This window comes from Typopeltis vanoorti, chromosome 4 (assembly GCF_054136105.1).
Source record: "Typopeltis vanoorti isolate ZY-2024b chromosome 4, IOZ_Tvanoo_1.0, whole genome shotgun sequence".
In the NCBI taxonomy this organism is placed as follows: domain Eukaryota; kingdom Metazoa; phylum Arthropoda; class Arachnida; order Uropygi; family Thelyphonidae; genus Typopeltis; species Typopeltis vanoorti.
Window position 1 is genome coordinate 59,321,262 of NC_143552.1, and position 26,506 is coordinate 59,347,767.

General features: G+C 35.5%; 1 protein-coding gene across 2 annotated transcripts in view; it reads left to right on the forward strand.

The window, feature by feature from the left end:
- Positions 1-26,506, forward strand: part of LOC150107347 (organic cation transporter protein-like) — a 287,152-nt gene that overhangs the window by 204,828 nt on the left and 55,818 nt on the right. For both annotated transcript variants that reach the window (XM_090391214.1, XM_090391215.1), the window contains exon 9: positions 20,765-20,946. In XM_090391214.1, the coding sequence (XP_090247340.1) occupies positions 20,765-20,946 (182 nt within the window). The remainder of the gene's footprint in view (positions 1-20,764; positions 20,947-26,506) is intronic.

Sequence of the window (26,506 nt, forward strand, 5' to 3'; positions counted from 1 at the left end):
TATTAAACATTTACTTTGCATTCATTTTTTATTTTTCCTAAAGAGTACCATATAAAACGAATTATTAATACAACAATTGATCATGGACGAATTGTAATTTTTCCATTGATTATTATATTTGATTAACGTGATTTTGATATATGCAGTAACATCAAGGGATTAATTAATCATGTTAAACAAGGGATACCTGTATATATATATATTAGATTTTTAATGATATGATGATTTTTTAAAGAATAATTGTTTTTTTATCTAATAAACAGGTAATACACGTATTAAAATTTAGAACAAAAAATTAATATTTACATGAAAAATTTGATACATAATTTGTGCACCTTATATAGAAAAGAATATTTTTTCCACAAAAATTCGACATTAAAAATGTGATGTGTTCAATGCAATGGTGTGTCTTATAAGGCAAAAAATATGGTAATTATACATCAAATATTTAGTTACGATCAAAACATCGGAATGCTTCTTGTGACTCTTGCATATCTCTAATGAACAAAATTACAGTGGTCTTGTATGCATCCTAAGAAATCTCTGATTAAATACCAAATATTAAATAGTGGAGACAGAGAGTTGTAATGCCTTCTGTCAATGAGTCCTTGGAGGTGTCACGTAATAATATGCTAAAATTAAGGGTGAGGGGAGGGAGGAAGAATTTTAGAATGGCATTTCATTATCTCTTTGATTGCTAATCGAAAATAAAAAAATAATTCTCGCAGAATAAAAAAAAATGTTCGGAATGATCACAGACAACCATAAAAAGGTGCTTTTTTTAATATAATTTATAATATCGTTCTGGCACCATACTTTATCACCCAAATTGAATCTAGAACAATTTTTGCCATACATACTATAGACATGTTTTTTGCCTTATATTTCAATTAAAATAGTTCAATTGAAAGGACCCACCAAATTTAATAGTGATCCTAAGTACTAGGTTTTATTAAATTCCATCAAACCAGAGATGAATTATTATTTTTAATTGTTTTGCTAATAAAAATGGCCCACTTGTAGAAAAAGAAAATCTATATGTTTATACTCACTAATACCTCAATGCAAGCACCACATATAGATTTTGCATTAATTTATTAATTTTCATTTTGGCTGGTGCATGCCAGTTCTGCCTTCATTGGGAAACCTTACAGTTTGAAAATGAAACTGGTTTATTTCCAATGAGGAAAGAGTATGCAAATTTCAAATCAATAAAGGAGTCACATACATTATGAAGAAATTCATGGAGAGAGATGATGCTGCATATATATGTATGCCTTTATTACTAACAATGTTCTAATGTCTGTGTTAGATATGTAGTGAAGATGAGTTAAGGTGCGTCTAGTGCTAGTTTAATTTATTACTTCCTTCTTTTGTTCTTTATTTACTCCTTTCTGCTCTTAACTTGATGTAATTTCATATCACTACATTAAGACATATTTTTTTATTTTTAATGTGTCTATGGCTCAAATAAATATTTGCTTTCTAAAATTTTTGTTGTTGTTTCATTTCCATTCAGCTCAAAAATATAATCTCCTGAGTTACACAGATTTTGAGTTATGTTGCAATAGCATAGAACACATTACTTCCTAACTTGAGGTATTACTGGATGTGTGTGATTCTGTTATGATTCTCTATATGGGAAAAAAATTGTATGTTAGCCAGTCTGTAGAAGACACATTGGATGACTGCTTTGGTAATAACATGCACTTTGGAGGGAGGGGGGAATTATTATTATCCTAAGACCCCCATGGAGTCAAAGACTCATCTAGGAATATGATTCATTTCCAGACAGAGGCAGAGAGAGAAAGAAAGGAAATGGAGTTAGTATTGTATGGTATAATTTAAGATTCCAAGAAATTATATTCTTGGTTTCATCCTTTATCCAAATGTAAGCAAGCAAAGTTAGCACATGAAGTAACTTCACAACTGGCTACTTGTAGATACAGACTGATGACGTCACATCAATTGCCTTAGTATCTCATAATTCAATGCGCATATCCTTAAGGACATATATATAATGTTATGCATTATGGGAAGGGCCATTACACAGAATGGTTTCAACTTTATTAAGGTCTCATCAATGGGAGCCAAGCTCAGAAGTTATACCAAGGTTGATGTAATGCATAAGTCATATTTGATGAGACCTCAAATATGACTTCTGAAACCAGTCTGGGTAGTTGCCTTTCCCATAATGCTTACCATTATACATGTCTGTAAGATATGTACATTATGTTATGGGATACTAAGGCAATTGATGTGACGTCATCAGCCTCTATATACAAGTAGCTCAGTTGTGAAGTTACTAAGTTTGCAAAAACCAAGAATATAATTTCGTGACATCTTTAATTTATAGCATAACCAAATGAAAAAAACTTTCAACATATATCTTTAATCCAGAGTATTTTAGTAATAAGTTGTGACACCCTTTGACTACTTGTATATGGAAATATGACTTCTACATTAACCTTAGTATCACTTCTGGGTCTGGCTCCCACTAATAAAACCTCAGTAATGCTCAACTAGTAGATATATAGAAGATTCACAGTCCTAATCTCCAGGCTTACACATACATGAATCATGCTATTGGTACCCATCTTGATTAAATATATATCTCTTCTTCCTTTATATACAGGTATCTCTCGATTAATGCGGTTAATTAATACCTCAGTGTTACCGCATATATCCAAATCGCTTTAATCAAATCTAATAATCAATGGTAAAAATTACAATTCGTCCATGATCAATTAGTGTATTAATAATTCATTTTATATGATGCTCTTTTAGGAAAGATAAAAATTGAATGCAAAGTAAACGTTTAGTAAATACTTGTACCTACATTATTTACTGCAATTTTTTTATCAAAAGAAGTTATCAAGAGTCATTTGAACAGTTTTAGTTTTTTTCTTATCAGCATAAATTCTATGATAACAAGCAAAATGATTCTCCAGACCTCGGCAAACAAGCAAAATGATTCTCCAGACCTCGGCAAACAAGCAATGAAACATAAAGAAAAAACTGCAAATATAATACATGATGATACAAATTAAGTTAATATTGAATCCAACATTATTTCATAGCCGAATATAGAAACTACAAGAGTTTTGTGCCGAATATATAAAAACTAAAAGTTTTGGCAGATGCAAGCATAAGCAACCTTATGGGAAACTTGTAGTAAAGGTGGAGTAAGCTCCAGATCACTTTCCTTAGTATTTTCCATAATGTAAAGCACATCTCCTAGAGGACATATATGATAAATAAGCCTTTAGCTCTCTATTTCAGTAATACGTGATGGTTTATTTATTTTCAGTTACAATCTAGAAATTATTGAACAAAGAATTAAAAAAAAAAAAAAAAAAAAAAACCATACTATAGTGACATCGGAGGTCGCGATGTCTCTCAGATACAATTTGCTGTCAGATATCACAAACCTTTCCATAACATGTGTTAAACCAAACTGACAGCAAAAACACTGCGGAATATCACTCGTAACATATGAATGCACAGCTACTCGTCACCTCCACGCTACACACTGAATTGTGTAAGAATATTTATATTAAACATTTTGTATGCATCTGTCAGATGTCTTTATCCTCCGCAGGGATAAAGACACATTAATCAAAACTCTTGCCGTATATCAAGGGATTGCTGCAGTTAATTTCAGCGTGTTAATCAAATCCGCATTAAGCAAGGGATACCTGAATATTTTCAGGTATCCCTTGCTTCAGGGATACAAGATATTTTATCTGAATAGGATAATTCAGATAAAATATCTTGACATCAATATGGCAGATTAAAATCCAGTTCTACTTAAATTCTGTTGCTTGTAACGAGTAGAGATCAGTTCTGGGCCATGGAGACTTCCACTAAAATTTCCATTGATCTTTTAAATGAAATTCTACACCCTCTGTTCAAATTGGAATAATGTTACCTGGAACTGGGATATGTGGTTAAAATTCAAACAAGCAGTAAAACAGAATGTGATGGAATGGGGAAAGGAACAGACTTTCCTCAAAACAAAAAAGTTGAAAGACCTGTACAAAGAGAGAAGTGGGTTCATAACAAACCAATGTAATGGTGTAGAATGTAGCAACATCATTAGAAACATTAACATAGAGATAGAAGTGGAAAGGCAGAAACAGGTAGAAGAAAGAAATTTTAAAATAAGAATACAGCAGCACTTAGCAGATAGCCCTTCATCTGCATTCTTCAGTAGACAGTTCATTAAATTCCATGAAGAAAGGACTATCACTCAAATCTGTGTTGATGGTAAAGACATGTCCGCCACTCAGGTCATCCTTGATTCCTTTCAAAAACACTACAGTAATCTCTTTGAAGATAATTGTACTGTGGGAAATCATAACTCTTGGAATATTAATTGCTTTCCTGTTCATATCCAAGATGGGCTCGACAGCCCCATTACAGCATCTGAAGTTACCACAGCTTGTAAAGAATTCCAGACACGAAAATCCCCAGGACCTGATGATGTAGGGATAGAACTTTACTGCAAGGCCTGGGATTTTATTCTTCCCATTCTAGTTTTATACTGTTTAATTATTTTATCTCGTCAGGACACATACCAAGTGAATTTGTACAAAACCATATCATCCTTATTCCAAAACCTAATAGAGATCACATCTTAATAAGATCTTAATCTTATTTATCCGTCTTTTCTTTCTCATGATACTGTCAGGCTCTCTTGCACCGCTATACTAACTACTCTAGGCCTATGATGTGCACCCCTTTACTTTTTGACCTTAATAAAGCTCAAAACCAGTCTGGGTAATGGCCCGTCTCATGTCCTTGTTTTGCATAGCATTATACATGTCCTTAAGGATATATGCATTGTATTATGAGTTACTAAGGCAACTGATGTAAAGTCATCAGTTCATCTATGTTCATGTGCAAACTTTTGCTCGCACTTGGATAAAGGATGAAACCAAGAATATAATTTTTTGGCATCTTTAATTTATAACTGAGTGAAAAAAGTTTCAACAAGTATTCTCTTAGCTCCTTCCAAAACGCTGAGCTGAACCTTAGCTCTGTACAGTCACAGGCAAGGCCACCATCATGCCAAGCCCGATCTCTTCACAGTAGCAGGCAAAAACCTAGTATGCACCAAGAATAAGCTCTTGATGCATACTGGGGAATGGGAGGGCAGGACCATAGCTCCAATGAAACTCTTGTGCCAGAATAGTTAACAGTTAACTTTGGTATCTCCAGGAAAAGTAGCACACCTTTCCCAAAACTATTACCCAATCAGCCTGCTTTCCTACCTAGAAAAAATTGTTTAGAGAATAAGACTGCAGAAAGCCACCAAAAATTAAATCTCGTCAGTAATGAACAATATCATCAGAGTTCATACCATTAGTATATTAAACATGTTCTTAGAGTTATGGAAAATATCATAGGGTTCAGTTGGAAGCAGCAGGGGTGATCTTCCTGGATTTGCCAAAGCATTCAACAAAAATATTACACAATGGGCTTATTTTCAAACTCTTAAAAGCCAAATTCTCACTGTGACTGGTCAGACTTGCTAAGCCCTTGCTGTTAAGCTGCAGGGAATCATATCTTTTGAATACAAAATCACACCAGGTGTCCCCAAGGGTTCTTTGCTATCAGCTTTGCTCTCTGCCATCTATATAGCTGACTGCCTAGGCACAGTTGCCACCACAATGGCTCTATACACCAATAATACTACAATCATGTAGCTCCCTGCAATCTAGATTAGCAACTGTAAAACTACAAAACTCAGTCTTTGAACTAGAACAATGGTTCAAAAAATGGTAAATTAATGTCAATTGCAAACAAGAGCACTGTAGTCCTATTTACAAAGAGACAAGTGTTCCCCCCCCCCAGAGAGTAAAGTGGCCTTGTTTGGCACCCACATGGCAATTACTAGACAAATACTTGGGTACAACAAGATAAAGGACTTTGCGTCATGACTCGTGTTGATCGTGTCTGCTCAAATGCAAATAGGAAATAGAGCAGCTCTACACATTATACAACTGTCATAGCCAGCTAAACGTGGAACTTACTAATCACACCAGCCCTAAAGTATGGTTCACCCTCATGGAGTTAAAGCAGATTTAATTCTTAACAAAATAAGATAATCAAAACAAATGTTTATGAATAGCATTCAATTCCATGGTTCATAAGAAATGTACAACTTCACTGAAAAGCCAGTATCCTGAGATCAAATCTTTACTACACAAAAGGATTGCAAAATCCTTTGCAAATGCTACCATCCATCTTACTGTATTAAGCTGCCAAGTAGTAGACTACAGTGAGTATTACCCTGAAAAATACAAACATTCCAAAATCATACTGAATAGGTAAGCTTTTTTAAACCCTGCCGGAAGCCCAAAATGGGTGAGCCTAAGGCTTGATAATATCCCAAATTCATTATGGTCTATCATCTTACAGTAGACTGCATCAAACAGATATCTCATGACAAAGATCTCAAAAAAAAAAATGTACTGAACAGGTAAAGTGCTCAGTTATTATTCTTAATCCAGCAATTTCATGCAAATTCAACAGAGATTGATTTATTGGACTCATGGTCCTTTATCCATCAAGCCAGAACAGTTAATAGTAACCTTCATATCTCTTCTTAGCTTGGTTCTCACTGTCAATAAAGGATGAAACTGGTCTGGATGGTAACCCTCCCCTTAATGCACAGCATTATGCACATTCAGAAGGAAGTGTATTTTGCATTATTGGTTACTAAGGCAAATAATGTGAAGTCAAAACCCTTAATATGCAAGTAGCCTAGTCGTGCATGTGAGGTACATGCAGACTTTTTTTACTTACACTTGAATAAAAAATTAAACAAGAATATAATTTCTTGTCAAGTTTACTTTAATTTATAACCAAGTGAAAAAACTATACAGTACTGGAAGAGTTAAAGGCAGAATTCAGGAATGGGCGAATATAGGAATATGATATTCTGTGGGTACAGCGTGGCTCTATGAAGGATAGATATTGTTGCCTTAATAATTTATTTATTTTTTTAATCAAGTGACAGTTTGTTGGCTAAAGAGAATAGCTACTTTGCAAAAGCAGTTAATAGGATACTACATACACAGAGCTATTACATAAATTGGAGCAAATGGGGATGATATGAACCTGGTCACTGGGTAAGAGGCTTGTTAATTGAAGTGTATAATTCTCTGTATCATTAATGTACAAATTAAGTAGCTTTTGCTGCTACTTAATTTGTACATTAATGATATAAGGAATGATTTGAAGTTGAATGTCTAGTTGTTTTTGTTGATGATGCAAAACTGGAGAGGATTAATAACACTGATGTAGAGATTTTGCCTGATAGTATGAGAAAGATAATGGTTGCAAGTTAAAGTGTTATGCATCTCGGGGAGGGGGAGAAAGATTGCATGCTGTGCACTGCATTGCATTGATGGAATTGACTGCTGCAAGAGTTGACAAGAATAGATATTTGAGATGATGATTGATACTTAATTGTAGTTGAGAAATATACTGCAGAAGAATAGCTCAAAGGATATCACTTGCATATTAAAGAACACACTGGTTAGTAAGGATATGAAAGTGCTTATTTTTCTTTAAAAGGTTTTAATTACGAATACAAGTGGTGTGCTACGATTCGATGGCCGAAGTGTCTGAGAATGAAAACGTAGAGAGGATTCAGAAGTGCATCACCATGATAGCATGAGATATGTGGAATGCATCAGTAAGGATAGCTTAAAGGTTTGTTGGTTTAAAAAATGTAGTTGATAGGCAGAAAAGAGGGGATTTGATAGAAGCATGGAAGTTACCAAAGGAATTTTATTGAATAGACAGAGGACTTTTTGGTACATGACAAGAGAGAGAGAGAGAGAGAGAGCAGAAGTCATGTAGTGATTGGGAGGACTAGAATTTTTGAGTATTGTGAATGAGTAAAGGTCTCTTAGTAGAGGTGATTGTAAATGCTTTATCCATGAATGGGTTTATTGAAAGATGTAATAGACATAGCATAATAATGATGATAATGATAAAAGATGTCTACCGTGATGAGCCTTTGGACTCAGTAGAAAGGGATGATGTTATTCTGGCACTTATTAGTGGTTAAAACTGAATTACTGCACTGCATCAAATGCATTCAACTAAATACACATTGCTCTCAGAAACTCTTTTAATTGTTTTTATATAGTGCAATTTCTCAGAGTTGAATTGTTGATTGTTACAGAACTCTAATGACTGTTAGTGTCTTTGTGAAAATGCATTGGGTATGTCAAAAGTGTAGTTTTATGACACACAGATGCTTTTAGCTTGTTTGTGTGTATGCTCATGTAATTTTATTTTTCCTAATAGTCTGATCAAAATCTAAAATGGCAACAGCCAACATATTTCAATGGAATCCCAAATGTAAAAATTCATTAAATTATATCTAGCTAGTTCACTATTATTACTATTACATGATACTTCCAAGGAGTCCTTGGACTCCTTGGAAGTGTCATTGCTGGGGGGGCACACTATTCCACTACTTACAAGTCACTGTCTCCTTACTTAATTCTCCAACTACACGCAGTAACACTGTTACCATCAACACATACACACGTTATCTATTGCCCACAATCAATAGCATTTTTGGTCTGTAAATTTCATGTTTCCCAGGCTGATTTGCCTGTATGTGGAATGAAAAATCCTGGGTGGGGGGGGGCCCTGCAATCTCCATATGAGATCGGTTGACTCACTGTCAGTTGAAAAAGTCTATATAAAGATTCCTCTTTTCATAATGAGAATCAAACTTGGGTCTTTTCCAGTCAAGGGCACAATGTTCCATTTTTCTTTCAATTGCACTATGAAGGTGCAGTTATTATTAGCAGTTAAGTTTTAATAACAATTTAAATAATTTTTGTGTATAAATATGATCTACTTAAAACCAGAAATGAATCACAGTGGACATATTCTGGTATTAGATCCTAAATCCCATAGTAGAGTTCCTGCAGTATATATTTTAGGTGCATTTTGCCTCCATTAGGTTGAAAATAAAACATGCAATGGCATGAGGAATTTCTTTATAGATGCCATATACTAAATTTCAATAATCCATTCATCTAGATTCCTAGAATGACTTATGTATGTAGGACTGATATAGGAAACTGAGTTCAAAGATGTGTACACATTTTGCAAGATGCACTTCAAAAATATTTGTTGTAGTTAGCTCAGCAGTGTTGGGCATGAATATATAATAAAATATTGGATTACTTAAATAAAATAGTTTTGATTATTAGAATTTTCACTGAGCATGTCATGAATAAGTAGCATACATACATGTCAGAATGATTAACAAATGCAGATATGGTATCATTGTAATAGAGCAGCACGGTCTTAACACAGCTAACATCATATCAAAGTTTAATAAAAACATATTAAAATGGATTTAATAAAGCTTTTATTATACTTAACATCAGTTAAGATTGTTGATATTAATATTACTGAACAAAGTAATATTAATTTCCTACATTGTGGGTAAGCAGTCCATTGAATCTATTCACTTTGGATGATGAAGTAATGCTTAACAATTTTTTCCTTATTAAATGAGCTGCCCATTAGGATCTGACATGTACTTACTTATTCATTCCTCTTCACTTCATTAGGAGCATAGGGCCTCGACCATGAATATTAATTCATGTTCAAGGTCCTATGATCTTTCTGAGGTCTTCTTTTATTCCTCTCTGCCAGCTCATCTTTGTTCTGCTTCTTTTCCTCTTCCTTGCGAATTCCATCCTAATGCTTCTTTGACTTTGTCTTTTTTAAGTTTTCTTAGGATATTTCCTACTCATCTCCATTTTCTCTGATTGATGTCGTACATTATTGATTTTTGTTTAGGTTTTTGCCATAATTCTTTATTAGATATCTTTTCTGGCTGTTTTATTTGTAGAATTCTTCTTAAACATTTATTTACAAAGTTTTGTAGTTGACCATGTTTCTGGTGCATAGAGTGAAACTGATTTGATATAACCTGATACTGTTTTTTCAACCTATTTGTTTTGATTTCCATTTCCCTAACAGCTTAAAAATTATCTGTGCTCTCTCTGTATCTTTGATTTTATATCTTCCTCTGCTCCTCTTTGTTTATTTATTAATGATCCTAGGTAATTAAAGTTCTCCACTGTTTCTAAAATTTAGCCATTCAGTACTATGTCTTCTTTTTGTTTATTATTTATTTTCATTCTTTTTCTTTTCATTTTGTTTATTCTTAATCAAGCAGTCACAGCTTCTTTGTTGAGTTTTAGTCTTCATATGGTGTTGCATATGTGCCAATAAACATATATCATCTGCAAAATCCAGGTCATATGGCTGTTCTGTTAAATTCCACTGTATTCCTTTTGTGTTTTTCATGGCATTTCTCATAACTCAATCTACAACAATAAGAAATATTGTTGAGAAGAGAATGTAACCCTGTCTAACTTCTGGTTTAATTTCAAACATTTCTGAAAGTTCTGCATTGTGTATGATTTGTATTTCATATTTTTCATAATTTTTTAACTATGTTGATAATTTTACATGGTATACCATAATATAACATTATTTCCATACTGGTTCTCTGTCAATGCTGTCAAAAGTATTTTCAAAATCAACAAAGGTGATATAAAGATTTGACTGCCGTTCTAGTGACTTTCTATAATTATTCTTAGTGTTGCTATTTCTCTCTAAATCATGCTTGTGTGTTTCTCTTATCTTTTGGTCTATTTCTGTTTATATTCTTTCTAATGTTATTCTTGTTAGTATTTTAGTTGTTGTGTGTAGTAATATTCCATTTTAATTATTGCAATTAGTTAAATAATCTTCTTTTTTGGTATTTTGATCAATAACCAAATATTCCATTAATCTAATCATTCTTCCTGCATTAATATTTGATTAAGAAATAGATGGAGTGTATTCATTGCTAAATTTATATATATCTGTTTTTAATAATTCATTTGGTATATACCAGCTGCTTTTCTATTTTTGCTTTCTCTTAGTGCTTTTTTTTTATTTCACTTTTTTTTTTTTTTTTATTTCCTTTGTGTATATTTTTAATATTTTTTCTTTTGTTTCTGGTATTTGAATTTTTTTTTTTAGGATTTTGCTATTCATTATTCTTTGAAATATTCTATCCATCTTTCTATTTATTTTTATTATTTTTATTTCCTTGTTTGTCTTTAATATCTCCTCTTTTTCTTCTTCTTCTTACCTGTCATTGTTTTCATAATATTATTATATGTGGATTTTAATTATGGTGATATCAATTGGAAGGAGGAAATATCACGTAGCAAAAAGGAAATGGAGTTCATACATCTTCTACGAGATAATTACTTGAAACAGCACGTAACTGAAGGGACACGTGGTGTGAGAGTGTTGGACCTGGTTATTGGTTCAGAGGTTATATGCATAAGTAAGGTGTCCTCGTTACCTCCAGTTGGTGAAAGCGATCATGTGGTATTGACTTGGGAGGTTGCAAAATCTGTACGGAACTACAGGTTAGGCAATTATAACAAGCTTCGGAGTGAGCTTGCAGCCATCCCATGGCAGAACATATTGCAAGGGAAAGATGTTAGCAGTGCTTGGGATAAAATCAGCGGGTATCTGAGGAAAGCAATATCAGATTGTGTCCCCATGGTCAGGAGGTCAAACAAGGCAGGCATTAGATGGATGAGCAGTAGTATCAAGCTTGAACTGCAAAAAAAGAAAATGTTATGGAGAATTTACAAGGAGAAGGGCGATCAGAACACCCATGAGCAGTACAAGGCTCAAGCTAGGAAGGTTACCAGCATAGTAAGAAAAGCTAAATCAGATTATGAGAAGACCTTAGCCAAAGAGATCAAGGGTAATTCCAAAGAGTTCTTCCGCTATGTGGCAAGTAAGAGGAAGAATGACTTCGGAAGGATAACCTTAGTGGGTGCTGATGGTATTGAGGTGACAAAATCAGATGTAATAGTCGAGTTACTGAGTGATCACTTCTCAAAAGTCTATCACCCAAGTGAGGATATCTCTATACCTATAGCAATACCTAATGTGAGAATTGAAGCTAAAGAATCAGAAGTATTAAATATATATTGCAAAACTTAAATGCAAACACTGCGGTAGGCTTAGATGGAATATCAGCTCAGGTGTTGCGTGAATGTGCAAATGAATTGTCAACCCCTCTTACCTGGATATTTAATTTAAGTTTCAACTCTGGTATGGTCTCTAGGGAGTGGAAGTTAGGCAAAGTGGTTCCTTTGCATAAGGGTGGCTCTAAAACTGCGGTATTGAATTACAGACCAATCACCATCTCAGGAGTAGTGGTAAAAGTATTGGAAAAGTTGGTTAAAGACAAAATTCAAGAATGGGTGGATCAGGATATGATACTGTATAGAGGCCAACATGGTTTTGTTAAAGGTAGATCCTGCCTTAGCAAACTATTAACTATTCATAATAGAATAACATCAGAGTTGGACAAAGGAACTGGCTACACAGTGGTACTTCTGGATTTTGCTAAGGCTTTTGACAGGATACCCCATAGAACACTGTTACGCAAATTGGAGCAGATGGGAATGGATATTAAATTGGTGATATGGATAGGAGAATGGCTCAGGGAGAGATACCATAAGGTGGTGTATGGAGGAGCCGAGTCCAGAATGAGGCAGGTGACCAGTGGTGTGCCTCAGGGCTCTGTGCTTGGGCCAATGTTGTTTAATTTGTATATAAATGATATAGGAAACGGCTTAAAGGGAGATATTCAGTTGTTTGCTGATGATGCAAAGTTGTGTAGTGCAATAAAAAATCAAGCTGATGTTGAAAGTTTGCAGGAGGATTTAAATAAGCTGGTAAAATGGGCAAAAGAAAATGGATGTCAGTTCAATGTGGAAAAGTGTAAAGTCATGCATTTTGGGATTAAAAGATTACCAGCCGTGTACTACATCGATGGAAAGGTACTCCAAGAGATTGATGAGGCTAGGGACTTAGGGGTATTGGTAGATAGGGAGATGAAGTTCAGAGGACACATTGCTAAGGTGTCCAAGATTGCACATAGGATTACTTGGTTGTTGAGGAACACACTGACATCCAGAGATAAGGAGGTTATTATTCCCCTTTATAAAGCATTGATACTTCCACATTTGGATTACTGTGCTCAGGTCTGGTCACCTGGATTCCTTGGAGATGAGGAGGCTGTGGAGAGGGTTCAGAGAAGAGTGACCAAGTTGGTGAGTGATATAAAAAATGCTCCCTACATTGATAGATTGAGAGCTTGTGGATTGCAGAGGTTGGTTGATAGGCGAAGAAGAGGGGATATGATAGAAACATTCAAATTACTAAAAGGTTTTTATAGGATTGATGCAGGGGAAATGTTTCAGCTGTGTGATAGTGATGGAAGAACAAGAGGTCATCTCTGGAAATTAAAGAAGAGTGTGGTTAACAAAGGTGTCAGAACAAGGTTTTTTGCCTGGAGGGTGGTGAATGAGTGGAATTCATTGCCTGACTTTGTTGTGAGCTCTTCATCTGTAAATGAATTCAAGAAAAGATATGACAGATATTGTTTTGCTAGTTTGGGTCTCCCGCGATGAGTCTACTGACTCCATGGAGATACCCGTAATAATAATAATGCTTTAGTATCACCTCTATTAGCTCTAATTTCTGCCTCATTTAGTAAGTTTTCAATCTTTTCTCATTTTTCTTAATATCTTTATATATTTTTTATATTTCTCTTGTCAGCTTGATGTTATTTTATATTATTTTTTCTTTATTTATTTTCTTTCTTTCTTTCTTCAAGTTTGAGTTTTCTGTGTAAAGATATTTATTTTTTGTCTTTTCTTTTATGCATTCCTAGTATTTTTTTTTTTTTTTTCTGTAGTTTCATGGTATATGTTTTCAATACCTGCCCATATTTCTTCAGTGCTTCTGAATTCTTCATGTTCATTCTGTCTGGTCTGAGTAAGAACTTCATATCTATTTTTAACCTCTATTGCAGATTTTTTTAGTTTGTTTATGTTATACATTCTATTTTTACCTATTACAGCAATCTCTCGATTAGAACGCGTAATGCGTTCTTTAAAACAGGTGCATTAATCAAAAATGCACCAATCGAATGTAATAACCTATGAGAAAATGTATAATTCGTTCCTCAAATTTTTTTTTTAACTCTTGATTTTTTTAATAAAAGAATTAGGGTATGTCTCAGGGCCTAGTTAAAGGAAAACTATGAAACTGAAAGACAATAAAACATATTCAAAATATAAATTTATTATTCTGGCAGGTATTCTGTTTTCTTTTTTTCATACAAATGCCTCTTCTGCAAATTTTCCTGCTTCTCTCTTCACAAGTGCCAGTCTCTAAGCATTGCTACTTAAAAGTTTTGGTTGCACGAAAAATATTTTAAATTTGTTTCTGTGAAATCTCTTTGGGCTTGTCAGTGATTAGATTTTCTTCATATTCTTCAGGATCTTTCCGCTGTGCATCTAAATTTAGCAGGTCGGAATCACTCAGTTTCTCAGAATGAGATTTAATTAATTTAGATTCATTTGAAAAGCCTCTAAAATCATTTGCACAATGTGGAAGAATGTGCTTCCAAACGGCCCACATATTGCTAGCAGTAATTTTATTTGACTCTGCAACTTTATATCCAGGCTGAGATTTCTCTTATTTAGCCAGAAAAGTCTTGGAAGGCATTGGCTTTCAAAAAGAGACAGTTTTATTGACATTAAATATTTGTTGGTCACAATAGCCCCTTCTTATGTAATTTTCTTCAAATCTCTGGATTATTTGCTGCCACCTCCTTATTGGCACTTGCAGCTTCGCCTGTGATTACAACATTATGTAGACCATTTCTCAAACCACCCAGCACTAACATGAAATTCTTCTTCTCCATCATTGATAGCTCTTTCTTTCAAGGTTGCAAAGAGAATTAATGCTTTTGATTTAATAAGGTCAGTTCTTAGCAGGATCCGTTTTTGGTTACAATCTTCGATCTGTGTACAAAGAAGTCTCTCTAATTCAATCATTATAATACTTTGTATTCAGCAGCTTTGCTTAAAATTGCTCTTATAGTTGATTTACCCATTTTTGTGAATTGTCTTATCTTTGCTCTGGACTCACCTTGTTCATTTTCTTTATTATTTCAAGTTTTTCTTCCAATGAGATTACTTTTCCAATCATTTTCACACTTTCACTTTTTTGCTCACTAATGTTGGGAAAATATTTAAAAAAAAAAAAATGTAAGGAAAATAATTGCAAAGGAGTTACAAGATGTGATCAGGAAAATGCTATGTAATTAGCAGACAACATAAATTTTGGTGGTAAAAATTTGGAATATAGTATATAGCGTACATGGAAGTAGTGTAGTATGCAATTAAAATTAACTTTGTAAAATGTTTTAAATCAGTAACTAAATTATTTCATTCTGGTGAGTGATTTTTTAAAATAGTTAGCCATAAAAAATGTATAGATAGAAAATTTTTAAAATCTAACATTTATTTTTAAGATATATATAGGCACACTAATCGAATTTTAGAGGCTCACTAATCGAATTTGGACATCGCAAAAAAATGTCGCACTAATCGAGATATTACTGTACTTTCTTTACGTTCATTAATGCAATTTTAATTTCTCCTATTACTAAAAAGTGGTTTGTATAAGCATCTGCTCCTCTTAATGATCTCACATTAAAAAAGAGATCTTCTCCATTTTCTTTGTATCATTATATGATCAACTTGGTTTTCCTTTTTTTCATCTGGTGTTCTCCATCTCACTTTATGTATATTTTCATGCTTAAAGGTGTATCCTCCTATTACTAATTCATTCACCATGTGGTAATCCAGTAACATCTCTTAATTTTCATTTATACTTTCTATACCTTCTTTTTCCATTATCATTTATCTACCTGTACAATCATTTCCTATTTTAGCCTTTAGATCCTCCATTACTATAATTATGTCTCTAGGATTTGTGTCGTCTATTGTTTTTTTGTAATGTATTCTGCACTGAAGATTGGTTCCCAGTCTTCATTGCAGCTCTTGCTTTACTGGACATCATATGATTATTGCCACTCCTTTTGCATGTGCACTATCCTCATCTTTGTTTACAGAATATATTATTGCTTCTCCTGAACGCAACTGAATCATTCTCTTTCCAATTAATCTTGTCTCACTTATTTCCAATATTTGAGTTTTGTAGTCTTTCATTTCTTTGGCTATATTGGCTGCTTTGATGTTTCATATATGGCCCTCCCATTCCAACATCCAGTTTTTTTTTACTCTAAATAATTTGTCTCTCATTTGATTTTTGTGTCTTGTCTGAATTTTCTGTTGTTTTCCTCATTTCCCTAGTTTCTCCATAAGACCTTTTGCTAGGGGATATCATTCGCAACAGTTTTTTTTCTTTTCTCAACCCTCACCTATTTACCTGGGCTTGGGACCACATGATGTGGCATAGCTACATCATGGCTGGCTTTGGGATTTATGTAGTTAGATTCAAAAATTGTGCTATGGGAAATTGTTATTTGCAAAGTGCTATAGCAGTTACAATGTCATAAAGTTAACAATCAATTAATACTCTAAAGTGTAATAAAACCTGAAAGATTGTGGCAATTTTATTGTAGCAATTTTAAGTAATCCTGACAATTGGTCTGCTGTATCAAATATTGTATTTTTATCATCAGCCATTTGAGGTCATTGGAATACAAATCTCACTCAGTTTTAAGAAGTGTCTTTATTCTGAAAGCTCTATATTCCACTTATGAAGTGCACTTTACTATATTTTTTGGTGTATAACTTACTAAATTTGATGTATACCTACTTATCCACATTATGATGTATTAATGATAACAAATTCAGCAGTACAAAGACACTTATAGTTGTTGAAAGTTTTTCCATTTGGTTATAAAGTAAATTATACTTTATATGAAAGCACATTCTTATTCAATTCTTTATCTAAGCATAAGCAAACAAAGTTTGCATGTGAAGTATGAAAGGAGATAAATTTTATATGAGAGTGGACGTAAAGAAATTATTAGAGGTAGCGAAAGAAAAGAGTGATAGAGTTAGGGTAGTGAGTCTGTTGCCGCAGTATGACAGAGAAGAGTTTAGAAGGAGGGCCATAATCGCAAATGACTTTATGCACAGGTTATGCAGACGGAGTGATGTGGAGTGAGTTTGATGGGCGAAAGGATTTGTACAAGATGGATGGCTTACATTTGAATGGATTTGGTGTTCAAAGACTGGAAAAAGTGTTGCTGAGTGAAGTGAAAGTGGATATGCAGACATCAGTGAGTTGAGTGTAAGAATGTTTATAATGTGCCCGAGCCAGTACGAAGGACAAGAAATCAGAATGGGATAGTTAGTATAACGCATCAAGATACAAATGGACCTTGTTCTTTTTCTTGTTCCTAATGCCAGAGGTATTAGGAACAAGAAGAAAGAATTTTTGGCCTTGATTGGCTCTTCCTGGCCACAGAAGATGATATAGTTAGTGGGATAGAATGTGTAAGGTATAGTGTGTTCAGGAGGGACAGAGAGAATAAAATGGGGGGGGGGGGTGTTATTGATGATAGCTGATGAACTGCAACCAAGGAGAATAGACGTTGTATTGCAGGATAGTGAAAAGAGCTCATTTGAGACTATTTGGTGTGAAATTGAGACTAACAGAACAAAATGTACAGTTGGGTGCTGCTATAGACCAGGTGATGGAATAGATGGTGGAGATAGTATGCATGGGCAAATTAATGAAATGAGTGGAAGGATGGTAAGTAATTATTATGCGGGATTTCAACTATAGTAACACTGATTGGAAGGAGGAGAGGACACATGTGAAGAAGAAACTGGATTTCATTCAGTTACTGAGGGATAACTATCTAAGACAGCATGTAATGGAAAATGCTAGTGGTTTGAGAGTGCTTGACCTAGTAATATTATCTGAGAATTTGACTGTAATGAATATGACCATGTTGCCACCTATTGGTGAGAGTGATTATAGGGTCTTGACCTGGGAGGTGGTTACATGTTTGAAATTTTTGGTTAAGACAGAGTACATGTGGAATTACCATGCTGGCAAGTATGACAAGCTTTGGAGATTGCTTGGATCAGTGCCATGGCATGTAAAACTGCAAAGGCTGGATGTTGATAGGGCATGGGAAGTAGTCAAGGAGCATTTGCAGGAGGTTATGGCTGACTGTATACCTAGAGTCCAAATAGTAAATCAAGGAATAACACCATTAAACTTGAGTTGCAGAAAAAAGAATTATTAAAAAAAAAAAAAAAAGGATTATGAAAGGAAATTAGCCATGCAAGCTAAAGAGAATCCCAAACAGTTCTTTCAATATGCTGCTAGTAAAAAAAAAAAAAACTGTACATGGCAGAATGATTTTAAGGAACGCCGATGTTAGGGAGTTCACTGAATCAGTCGATATAGTGGAATTACTGAGTGAGCACTTTGCAAGAGTATATCATCCAGGTGGTGACGTTGAAGGAACCATTAGTTTATATGGGAATTGTGGTGAATGAAGTGGAGGTGAATTGTCTATTACAGAACCTTAATGTGAATACATCTGTGGTATTGGATGGTATATCAACACAAGTCTTACATGAAGCGGCTAATGAATTGTCAGTGGCCTTGACCTTATTGTTTAATCTGAGTCTCGGGTCTGGTTTAGTCCCAAAGGGGTGGAAAGAGGACAAAATAGTTCCGCTGCATAAAGGAGGATTCAACACTACTGTTGCAAATTACCGACCGATCAGCATATCAGGGGGCATTGTCAAGGTCTTGGAGAAAGTAGTCAAGGGTAAAATACAGGAATGGATTGATGAAAATGAGATACTGTATGGGGGGACAGCATGGTTTTGTGAAGGGTAAATCATGCCTCAGTAACTTGCTTAGGTTTTATAACACACTGACGGCTGGACCTGGCTAAGGCCTTTGACAGGATACCACATGAAAGTCTAATCCGTAAACTGCAACATATGGGAATGGATATAAGATTGGTGAGATGGATAGGAGGGTGGTTGATTGAGAGATACCAGAGAGTAGTTTACTCAGGAGTAGAGTCCAAAAGATGGCCTGTGACTAGTCGTGTGCCTCAGGGTTCTGTTCTTGGACCACTGCTGTTTAATTTGTTTATTAACGATATAGGGAAGGATCTGAGAGGAACGGTTCATTTGTTTGCTGATGATGCCAAGTTGGGTAGGGCGATAGTGAATGCAGAAGATGTCAAAATTTTGCAAGATGATTTGGATAGATTGGAGGTCTGGGCCAAGAAGAATGGATGTCAATTTAATGTGGCAAAATGTAAGGTTATGCATTTTGGAGTGAAAAAATTAGCAGCAGTATATCACATTGGTGGAATTGTACTCCAGGAGATTGATGAGGTCAGGGCCTTATGAGTGCTAGTAGACAGGGAATTGAAGTTTAGGAGGGCACATTGCAAAAGTGGCTAAATCAGCTCATCAAATCACATGGATGCTGAAGAATACTTTGATGAGCAGAGATAAGCAAGTTATTGTTCCTCTGTATCGAGCCTTGATAAGACCCCATCTTGATTACTGTGCCCAGATCTGGTCACCTAGGTTTCTTCTTGATGGGGAGAAGGTTGAGAGGATCCAGAGGCAAGTGACTGAGATGATAGTAGGTCTATGGAATGAACCTTATGAAAACAGGTTTAAGATTTGTGGGTTGCAGAAATTGGTTGATAGGTGGAAAAGGAGAGATATGATTGAGGCATTCAAATTACTGAAGGGTTTCTATAGGATTAATTATTATTATTATTCCTGATGCCTTCAAGGAGTCTGAAGACTCATCACGGGAGAGGACACCTACAACTGTTCAACCACTACACCGAACCTCTACTACCAATCAATGCCATCTACCATCCACTACCATCATTACAACTAGTATTTTTTGTCTGCAAATTGCGTGTGTTCTGAATGGCCAATTTGTCTGTATGCGGGATGAAAAACCCGAGTTTCTGGGAGAAAAAACCCTGCTACCTCCGTATGAGATCAGCTAACTTGCATTCGATTGAAATCGTTCAGATAAAGATTCCTCCCGTTGTTCTTCCAATTGCACTATGGAAGCACTTATTCAGAGGATATTTTTGAGAACAGGACTGGTGGTGGGAGGACTAGGGGACATCCATGGAAGCTGGTCAAGAGTGTGGTTAGTAAGGGTGTTAGAGCTGGGTTTTTTTACTTTTAGAGTGGTGAATGAGTGGAATAAGCTGCCAGAGTTTGTTGTGGGTGGGTGCTATGATAGTGAATGAGTTCAAGGCAAAGTATGATAGATACTGTGTGAATGTCGAATAGTTGTAATGGACATTATGTTTAGGGCCTCTCTCGATGAGTCTAAGGACTCCTTGGAGTCACCTGTAATAATAATAATAAGTAGCATAGTCATGAAGTCGTGTCTTCATGACTATGCTACTTGTATATAGAGGCTGTTACTTCATATCAAATTGTTAATATCCCATAATGCAAAGCACACTTTCTATCAGATTCATATATTGCTCTGCATTATCCTTTCCATATGCATGGAAAGGATCACTACCCAGACCAGTTAATTAGGACACTTAGTGTTTTCTGTGGCTCTCACCCACAAAAGTTTTTCTTTTTTTGTAAACATATAGCACATAATGTCCTAGGTGCGCTAAAATGCATAGATTCTGACATGCTTCTGTTATTTTTCTTTATATAGTAATTATCACTTAATAAGATTTTGCTGTATGTTGAAAAATTGTTCATAACTGTAGATATAATTGCAATGTTGATGCTTGAAGCCTTCTTAAAATTTCTTTCAGCTTATTCTTGGTTATCTGCTCTGCTGATTGTGATAGGCAAAATTGCAGTTGCTGCCTCTTTTGCAGTTCTTTTTGTATATTCTTCTGAAGTTTATCCAACAACAATAAGGTCTACAGGAATAGGAGTGGCAAGCATGTGTGGTTACTTTGGTGGCTTTTTTGCTCTTGGTATTCATGAAATGGTATGGAATCTTTATTTTTATTTATGTATTCTGTGAATGATTTATCTTGCTAAATAAATCATTCACACAATGAAAGAGGATATGAAAGGATTGCTGGAAGAAGTGAAAGTAAGAAAGTGAAAATAATTAGTATATTACCTAGATATGATTACACAGAATTAAGATGGGCTATGATGGCAAACAATTCGATGCATAGGCTGTATACAGAAAGAATGGTTGCAAGTTTTTGTGTGTGGAGTGAATTTGAAGAAAGAAGGGATTTATATAAGAGGGACAGCCTGTCTTGAATATGTTTGGTATCAGAAGTCGGTTAAATTATTTATTGGTGTGAGACCTGATATGGAGAATCGGGTAAACTGGATCATGATTGGAGGAATGGCAAAAATCTGTGCATAAGAGCAATTAAATTACAGTATACAACTCTTAATGATATAAATATGCTTAATAATGGAGGTATTTATGATGAAATAATAATTGTTCTTCTGGTTCAGACTTATTAAGTATGTGTAAGGTCCTCAGTATGGATAGGAATCGGAAAGTTGTTCGACTGGGTCATGCAGACTGCAGAGGAGAGTATATATAAAAAAAGCATGGAGATAATTTATTACACAAATGCCATGAGTATAAGGAACAAAAGAGTTGAATTTGCTGCCTTAGTAAATATGTTGTGACTTTGGATTATTGGCATTAGTGAGACTTGGCTCTCAGAAGCAGGAAGGATACAAGGTAGGAGAGGAGGAGGTGTGATGTAATGATATCAGATGATTTGAAAACAGTTAGGATAGATAGCTTTGATTGCAATATTAGTAACAGTTTTCCATGTAGTCTAACAAGGTCAAATATATTATGGTGGAGTGTTGTGGACATAGTGGATCAGCTGCTAGTGATGATTAAATGCGTTGCCAAATAAACCTCAAGGGTACTAAATGATTAATCATTATGGATGACTTTAATTATGCAAATATTTATTGGGTAGCAGTGACATCTCCACAACAAATCTGAATGTATTGAGCTGTTGTGGGACAACTTCCTTAAGCAGCATGTGACAGAAGGAATTTAAATTCAAAGAGTGTTAGACCTGATTATAGTGTCATAGGGTGACCATTCTGCCTTCAGTGATCATGCTGAACATGATCACTGAAGTCGGTTAAATTTTTGAAGATCATGCTGATCTTCAAAGCAAAAAATTATAAGTGTAGAGAATACTAGGTTCAATCTCATGGTTTCAGCTGCTAGATGAGAAGGTTATCATGGGAAGATTTAAAAAAATAGTTAAATGAAATATCAGAATGTGACCCCATAGCTTAAAGAACAATATAACATAGCCTGAAGGATCAATATAAAATATAGTAGGAGTGAGATGGATGTGTAATCTTATTAAGCAAGAGATTCTTAAGAAAAAGAGGATGTGAAAAGAATACTGTCTGCATAAGGAGGCTGTCAGCTATGAAAATTATAAGGAGCAGACAAGAAGAATTACAACTGTTGCACAGAAAGCTAAGTATAAAAATCAGAAAAAAAATTAGCTCTGCAAGGTAAACACAACCTGAAAGAATCCTCTTGTTATGTTGCAGGTAGAAGAAAGAATGAATATGAAAGAATAACTCTAGTCAATGCAGGTGGCAGATTCAGAAAAGAATCTGCCACCTGCTAATTTGTGCAACTAATGACTGACCATTTGCTAAAAGCTATCAGCTTAGTGTATAGCTCAATGCTACATCTGCTTTGAAAGAAGAAACTCAGGCATAATGAGGAGGAAGTACTAGAGCTGTTGCATAAACTGAATATAAATTCAGCAACTGATGTGCTAAAAGTGCATTCAACTGAACTGGCTGTGTTCTGACCTGTATAATTTAGAGTCTCAGCAGATTCCACACAAATGGAAGGAATGTATGATAATCTCTTTGCACTCCACTTTCAGTTGCACTTGTTATTACAAGACCTGCCCAACACTTTTTTACTGTGCAATTGCAAACATACATAACCTGTTTCTGTTCATCCCTCTTATTTTGTTCACTTCTGTCCTCTGGAGCAGCTTTCCTCAAGAAATATTCCCAAACTCGAGAGTACGCTGGAGGGCTACATGGTGTGTAGTGTTTGCAGAGAGCTCCCAAAAAAGATAAGTATTATTTTGAGAATAAATTGACAATATTGATTTAATCTTGACGTGCTATTGTTTGTTTTTGGTAGCTTGGTGTGTCGGTGTGATTTCTGCTTTAATTAAACTAGTAGTTTAAAGATACGATTGATAGTGTAGCACTATCAATAGTGTAGCGATGAAAAACAGTGGTGACCAAAACTTCGCCATTCTTGTTCAAAAACTTTAATGTACGGGAATTCGTCCAGTGTGACGTGTGTATGCATTCCTGAAAGAGGCTGGAGTTTGGATAGATAATGATAGTGGTGGGAGACTGTGCCAAAAGTGTAAGGAAAGTGAGGAATTGAAGTGTGGGTCAGATCGTGAGATAGTTGTAGAAGAAAGCCAGAATGTGAGAGAGAATAGTGGTCTGATAGTAAATTGTGATGTTGTACAAGATAGCAATGAGAGTGGTGATGAAAGAGAGAGTGGAGGTAATTATACAGAGAGAGAAAATGGTTTGAATGATGAAAATAATGAGAAATTCGCTGTAATGAGTGAGATCTCACGGTTACACAGAGTAATACATAGGGTGAAGTGGCAGTTGAAGCGACTGGAAAACTCTTTCCCAAGCGCCTCGGCAAACGGAAATAAGCAAGTGTACGAAAGGAATAATAAGCGTATGATTGGAAGTGTTTCAAAATTGAAGGAAAGGGTGTTGTATGGTGACTTGTTAGTAAGAGGTGTGACAGATGAGAGTTTGACTAAATCGTACTTAATGGGTGCGAAAATTAAGGATGTAATTGAGAGTATTAGAGCGCAGAAGCAGAGGGTGAAAGAAATGATAGTCGTAGCGGGAACGAATGATTTGAAAGGAGATAAATTTGATATGAGAGAGAACGTGAAGGAATTATTAGAGGTAGCGAAAGAAAAGAGTGACAGAGTTAGGATAGCGAGTTTGTTGCCATAGTATGACAGAGAAGAGTTTAGGGGGGGGCATAATCGCAAATGATTTTATGCGCAGGTTATACAGACGGTGTGGTGTGGAGTTTGTGGATGTGTGGAGTGAGTTTGATGGGCGAAAGGATTTGTACAAGATGGATGGCTTACATTTGAATGGATTTGGTGTTCGAAGACTGGAAAAAATGTTGCTGATTGAAGTGAGAGTGGATGTGCAAAATCAGAGAAACTAAAACTATTAAGGAGGGGAGGACTTGGATATGCAGACATCAGTGAGGCAGTTGAGTATAAGAATGTTTATAATGTGCCTGAGCCAGTACGAAGGACAAGAAATCAGAATGGGATAGTTAGTATAACTCATCAAGATAGGGGTGGGACAAATGGACCTTCTTCTTTTTGTTCCTAATGCCAGGAGTATTAGGAACAAGAAGGAAGAATTTTTGGCCTTGATTGGCTCTTCCTGGCCACAGGTTATTGGCATTAGTGAAACATGGCTGATGGAAGATGATATAGTTAGTGGGATAGAATGTGTAGCATATAGTGTGTTTAGGAGGGACAGAGAGAATAAAATGGGGGGGGATGTTATTGATGATAGCTAATGAACGGCGACCAAGGAGAATAGAAGTTGTATTGCAGGATAGTGAAAAGAGCTCATTTGAGGCTATTTGATGTGAGATTGAGACTAATGGAACAAAATGTACATTTTGTTCCTTTACATTAGCACCCAACTGTAATGGAGTTGAAGGTGGAGATAGTATGCATAGAAAAATTGATGAAATGAGTAGAAGGAGGGTAGTTATTATGGGGGATTTAAACTATGGTAACATTGATTGGAAGGAGGACAGGTCACATGTGAGGAAGGAAAAGGATTTTATTCAATTACTAAGGGATTACTATCTGAGACAGCATGTAATGGAAAATACTAGGGGTTCGAGAGTGTTTGCCCTAGTAATAATAGCATCTGAGAATTTGAGTGTAATGAATATGACCATGTTGCCACCTATTGGTGAGAGTGATCATAGGGTCTTGACCTGGGAGGTGGCTAAATGTGTGAAATTTTCGATTAAGACAGGATACATGTGGAATTACGTGCTGGCAAGTATGACAAGCTTAGGAGATTGCTTGGATCAGTGCCATGGCATGTAAAACTGCAAGGGCTGGATGTTGATAGGGCATGGGAAGTGGTCATGGTGCATTTGCAGGAGGTTATGGCTAACTGTATACCTAGAGTCCGAATAATAAATCAAGTAGGGGTTAAATGGATGAATAACACCATTAAACTTGAGTTGCAAAAAAAAAAAAAAAACAACTTTGGAGGGAATTTAAGGAGAAAGGTGACCTGCAGGCACATGAACGGTATAAAGCACAGGCCAGAAGGGTAACGAGTGTGGTGAGAAAAGCAAAAACGGATTATGAAAGGAAATTAACCATGCAAGCTAAAGAGAATCTCAAACAGTTCTTTCAATATGCTGCAAGTAAAAGAAAAACTGTACACGGCAGATTAATTTTAAGGAATGCCGATGGTAGGGAGGTCACTGAATTAGTCGATATAATGGAATTACTGAGTGAGCACTTTGCAAGAGTATATCATCCAGGTGGTGATGTTGAAGGAACCATTAGTTTATATGGGAATTGTGGTGAATGAAGTGGAGCTGAATTGTCTATTACAGAACCTTAATGTGAGCACATCTGTGGGATTGGATGGTATATCAGCACGGGTCTTGCTTAAAGCGGCAAAAGAATTGTCAGTGCCCTTGACCTTATTGTTTAATCTGAGTCTCTGGTCTGGTTTAGTCCTGAAGGGATGGAAATAGGGGGGAAATAGTTTCACTGCATAAAGGAGAATCCAAGACTACTGTTGCAAAGTACCGATCAGCATATCAGGAGTTGTTGTCAAGGTCTTGGAGAAAGTAGTCAAGGGTAAAATACAGGAATGGATTGATGAAAATGAGATACTGTATGGGGGACAGCATGGTTTTGTGAAGGGTAGATCATGCCTCAGTAACTTACTCAGGTTTTATAACAGAGTGACGGCTGAACTGGATAAGGGTAATAGGTTTATAGTGATACTGCTGGACCTGGCCTAAGACCTTTGACAGGATACCAGATGGGAGTCTAATCCATAAACTGCAATATATGGTAATGGATATAGGATTTTGAAGATTGATAGGAGGGTGGTTGATGGAGAGATACCAGAGAGTAGTTTACTTAGGAATAGAGTCCAAAAGACGGCCTTGTGGTGTGCCACAAGGTTCTGTTCTTGGACCACTGGTGTTTAATTTGTTCATTAACAATATAGGGAAGGATCTCAGAGGAATGGTTCGTTTGTTCTCTGATGATGATAAGTTGGGTCAGGCAACAGTGAATGAATAAGATGTCAAAATTTTGCAGAATGATTTTAATAGATTGGAGGTCTGGGCTAAGGAGAATGGATGTCAATTTAATGTGGCAAAATGTAAGGTTATGCATTTTGGGGTGAAAAGATTAGCAGCAGTATATCACATTGGTGGAACTGTACTCCAG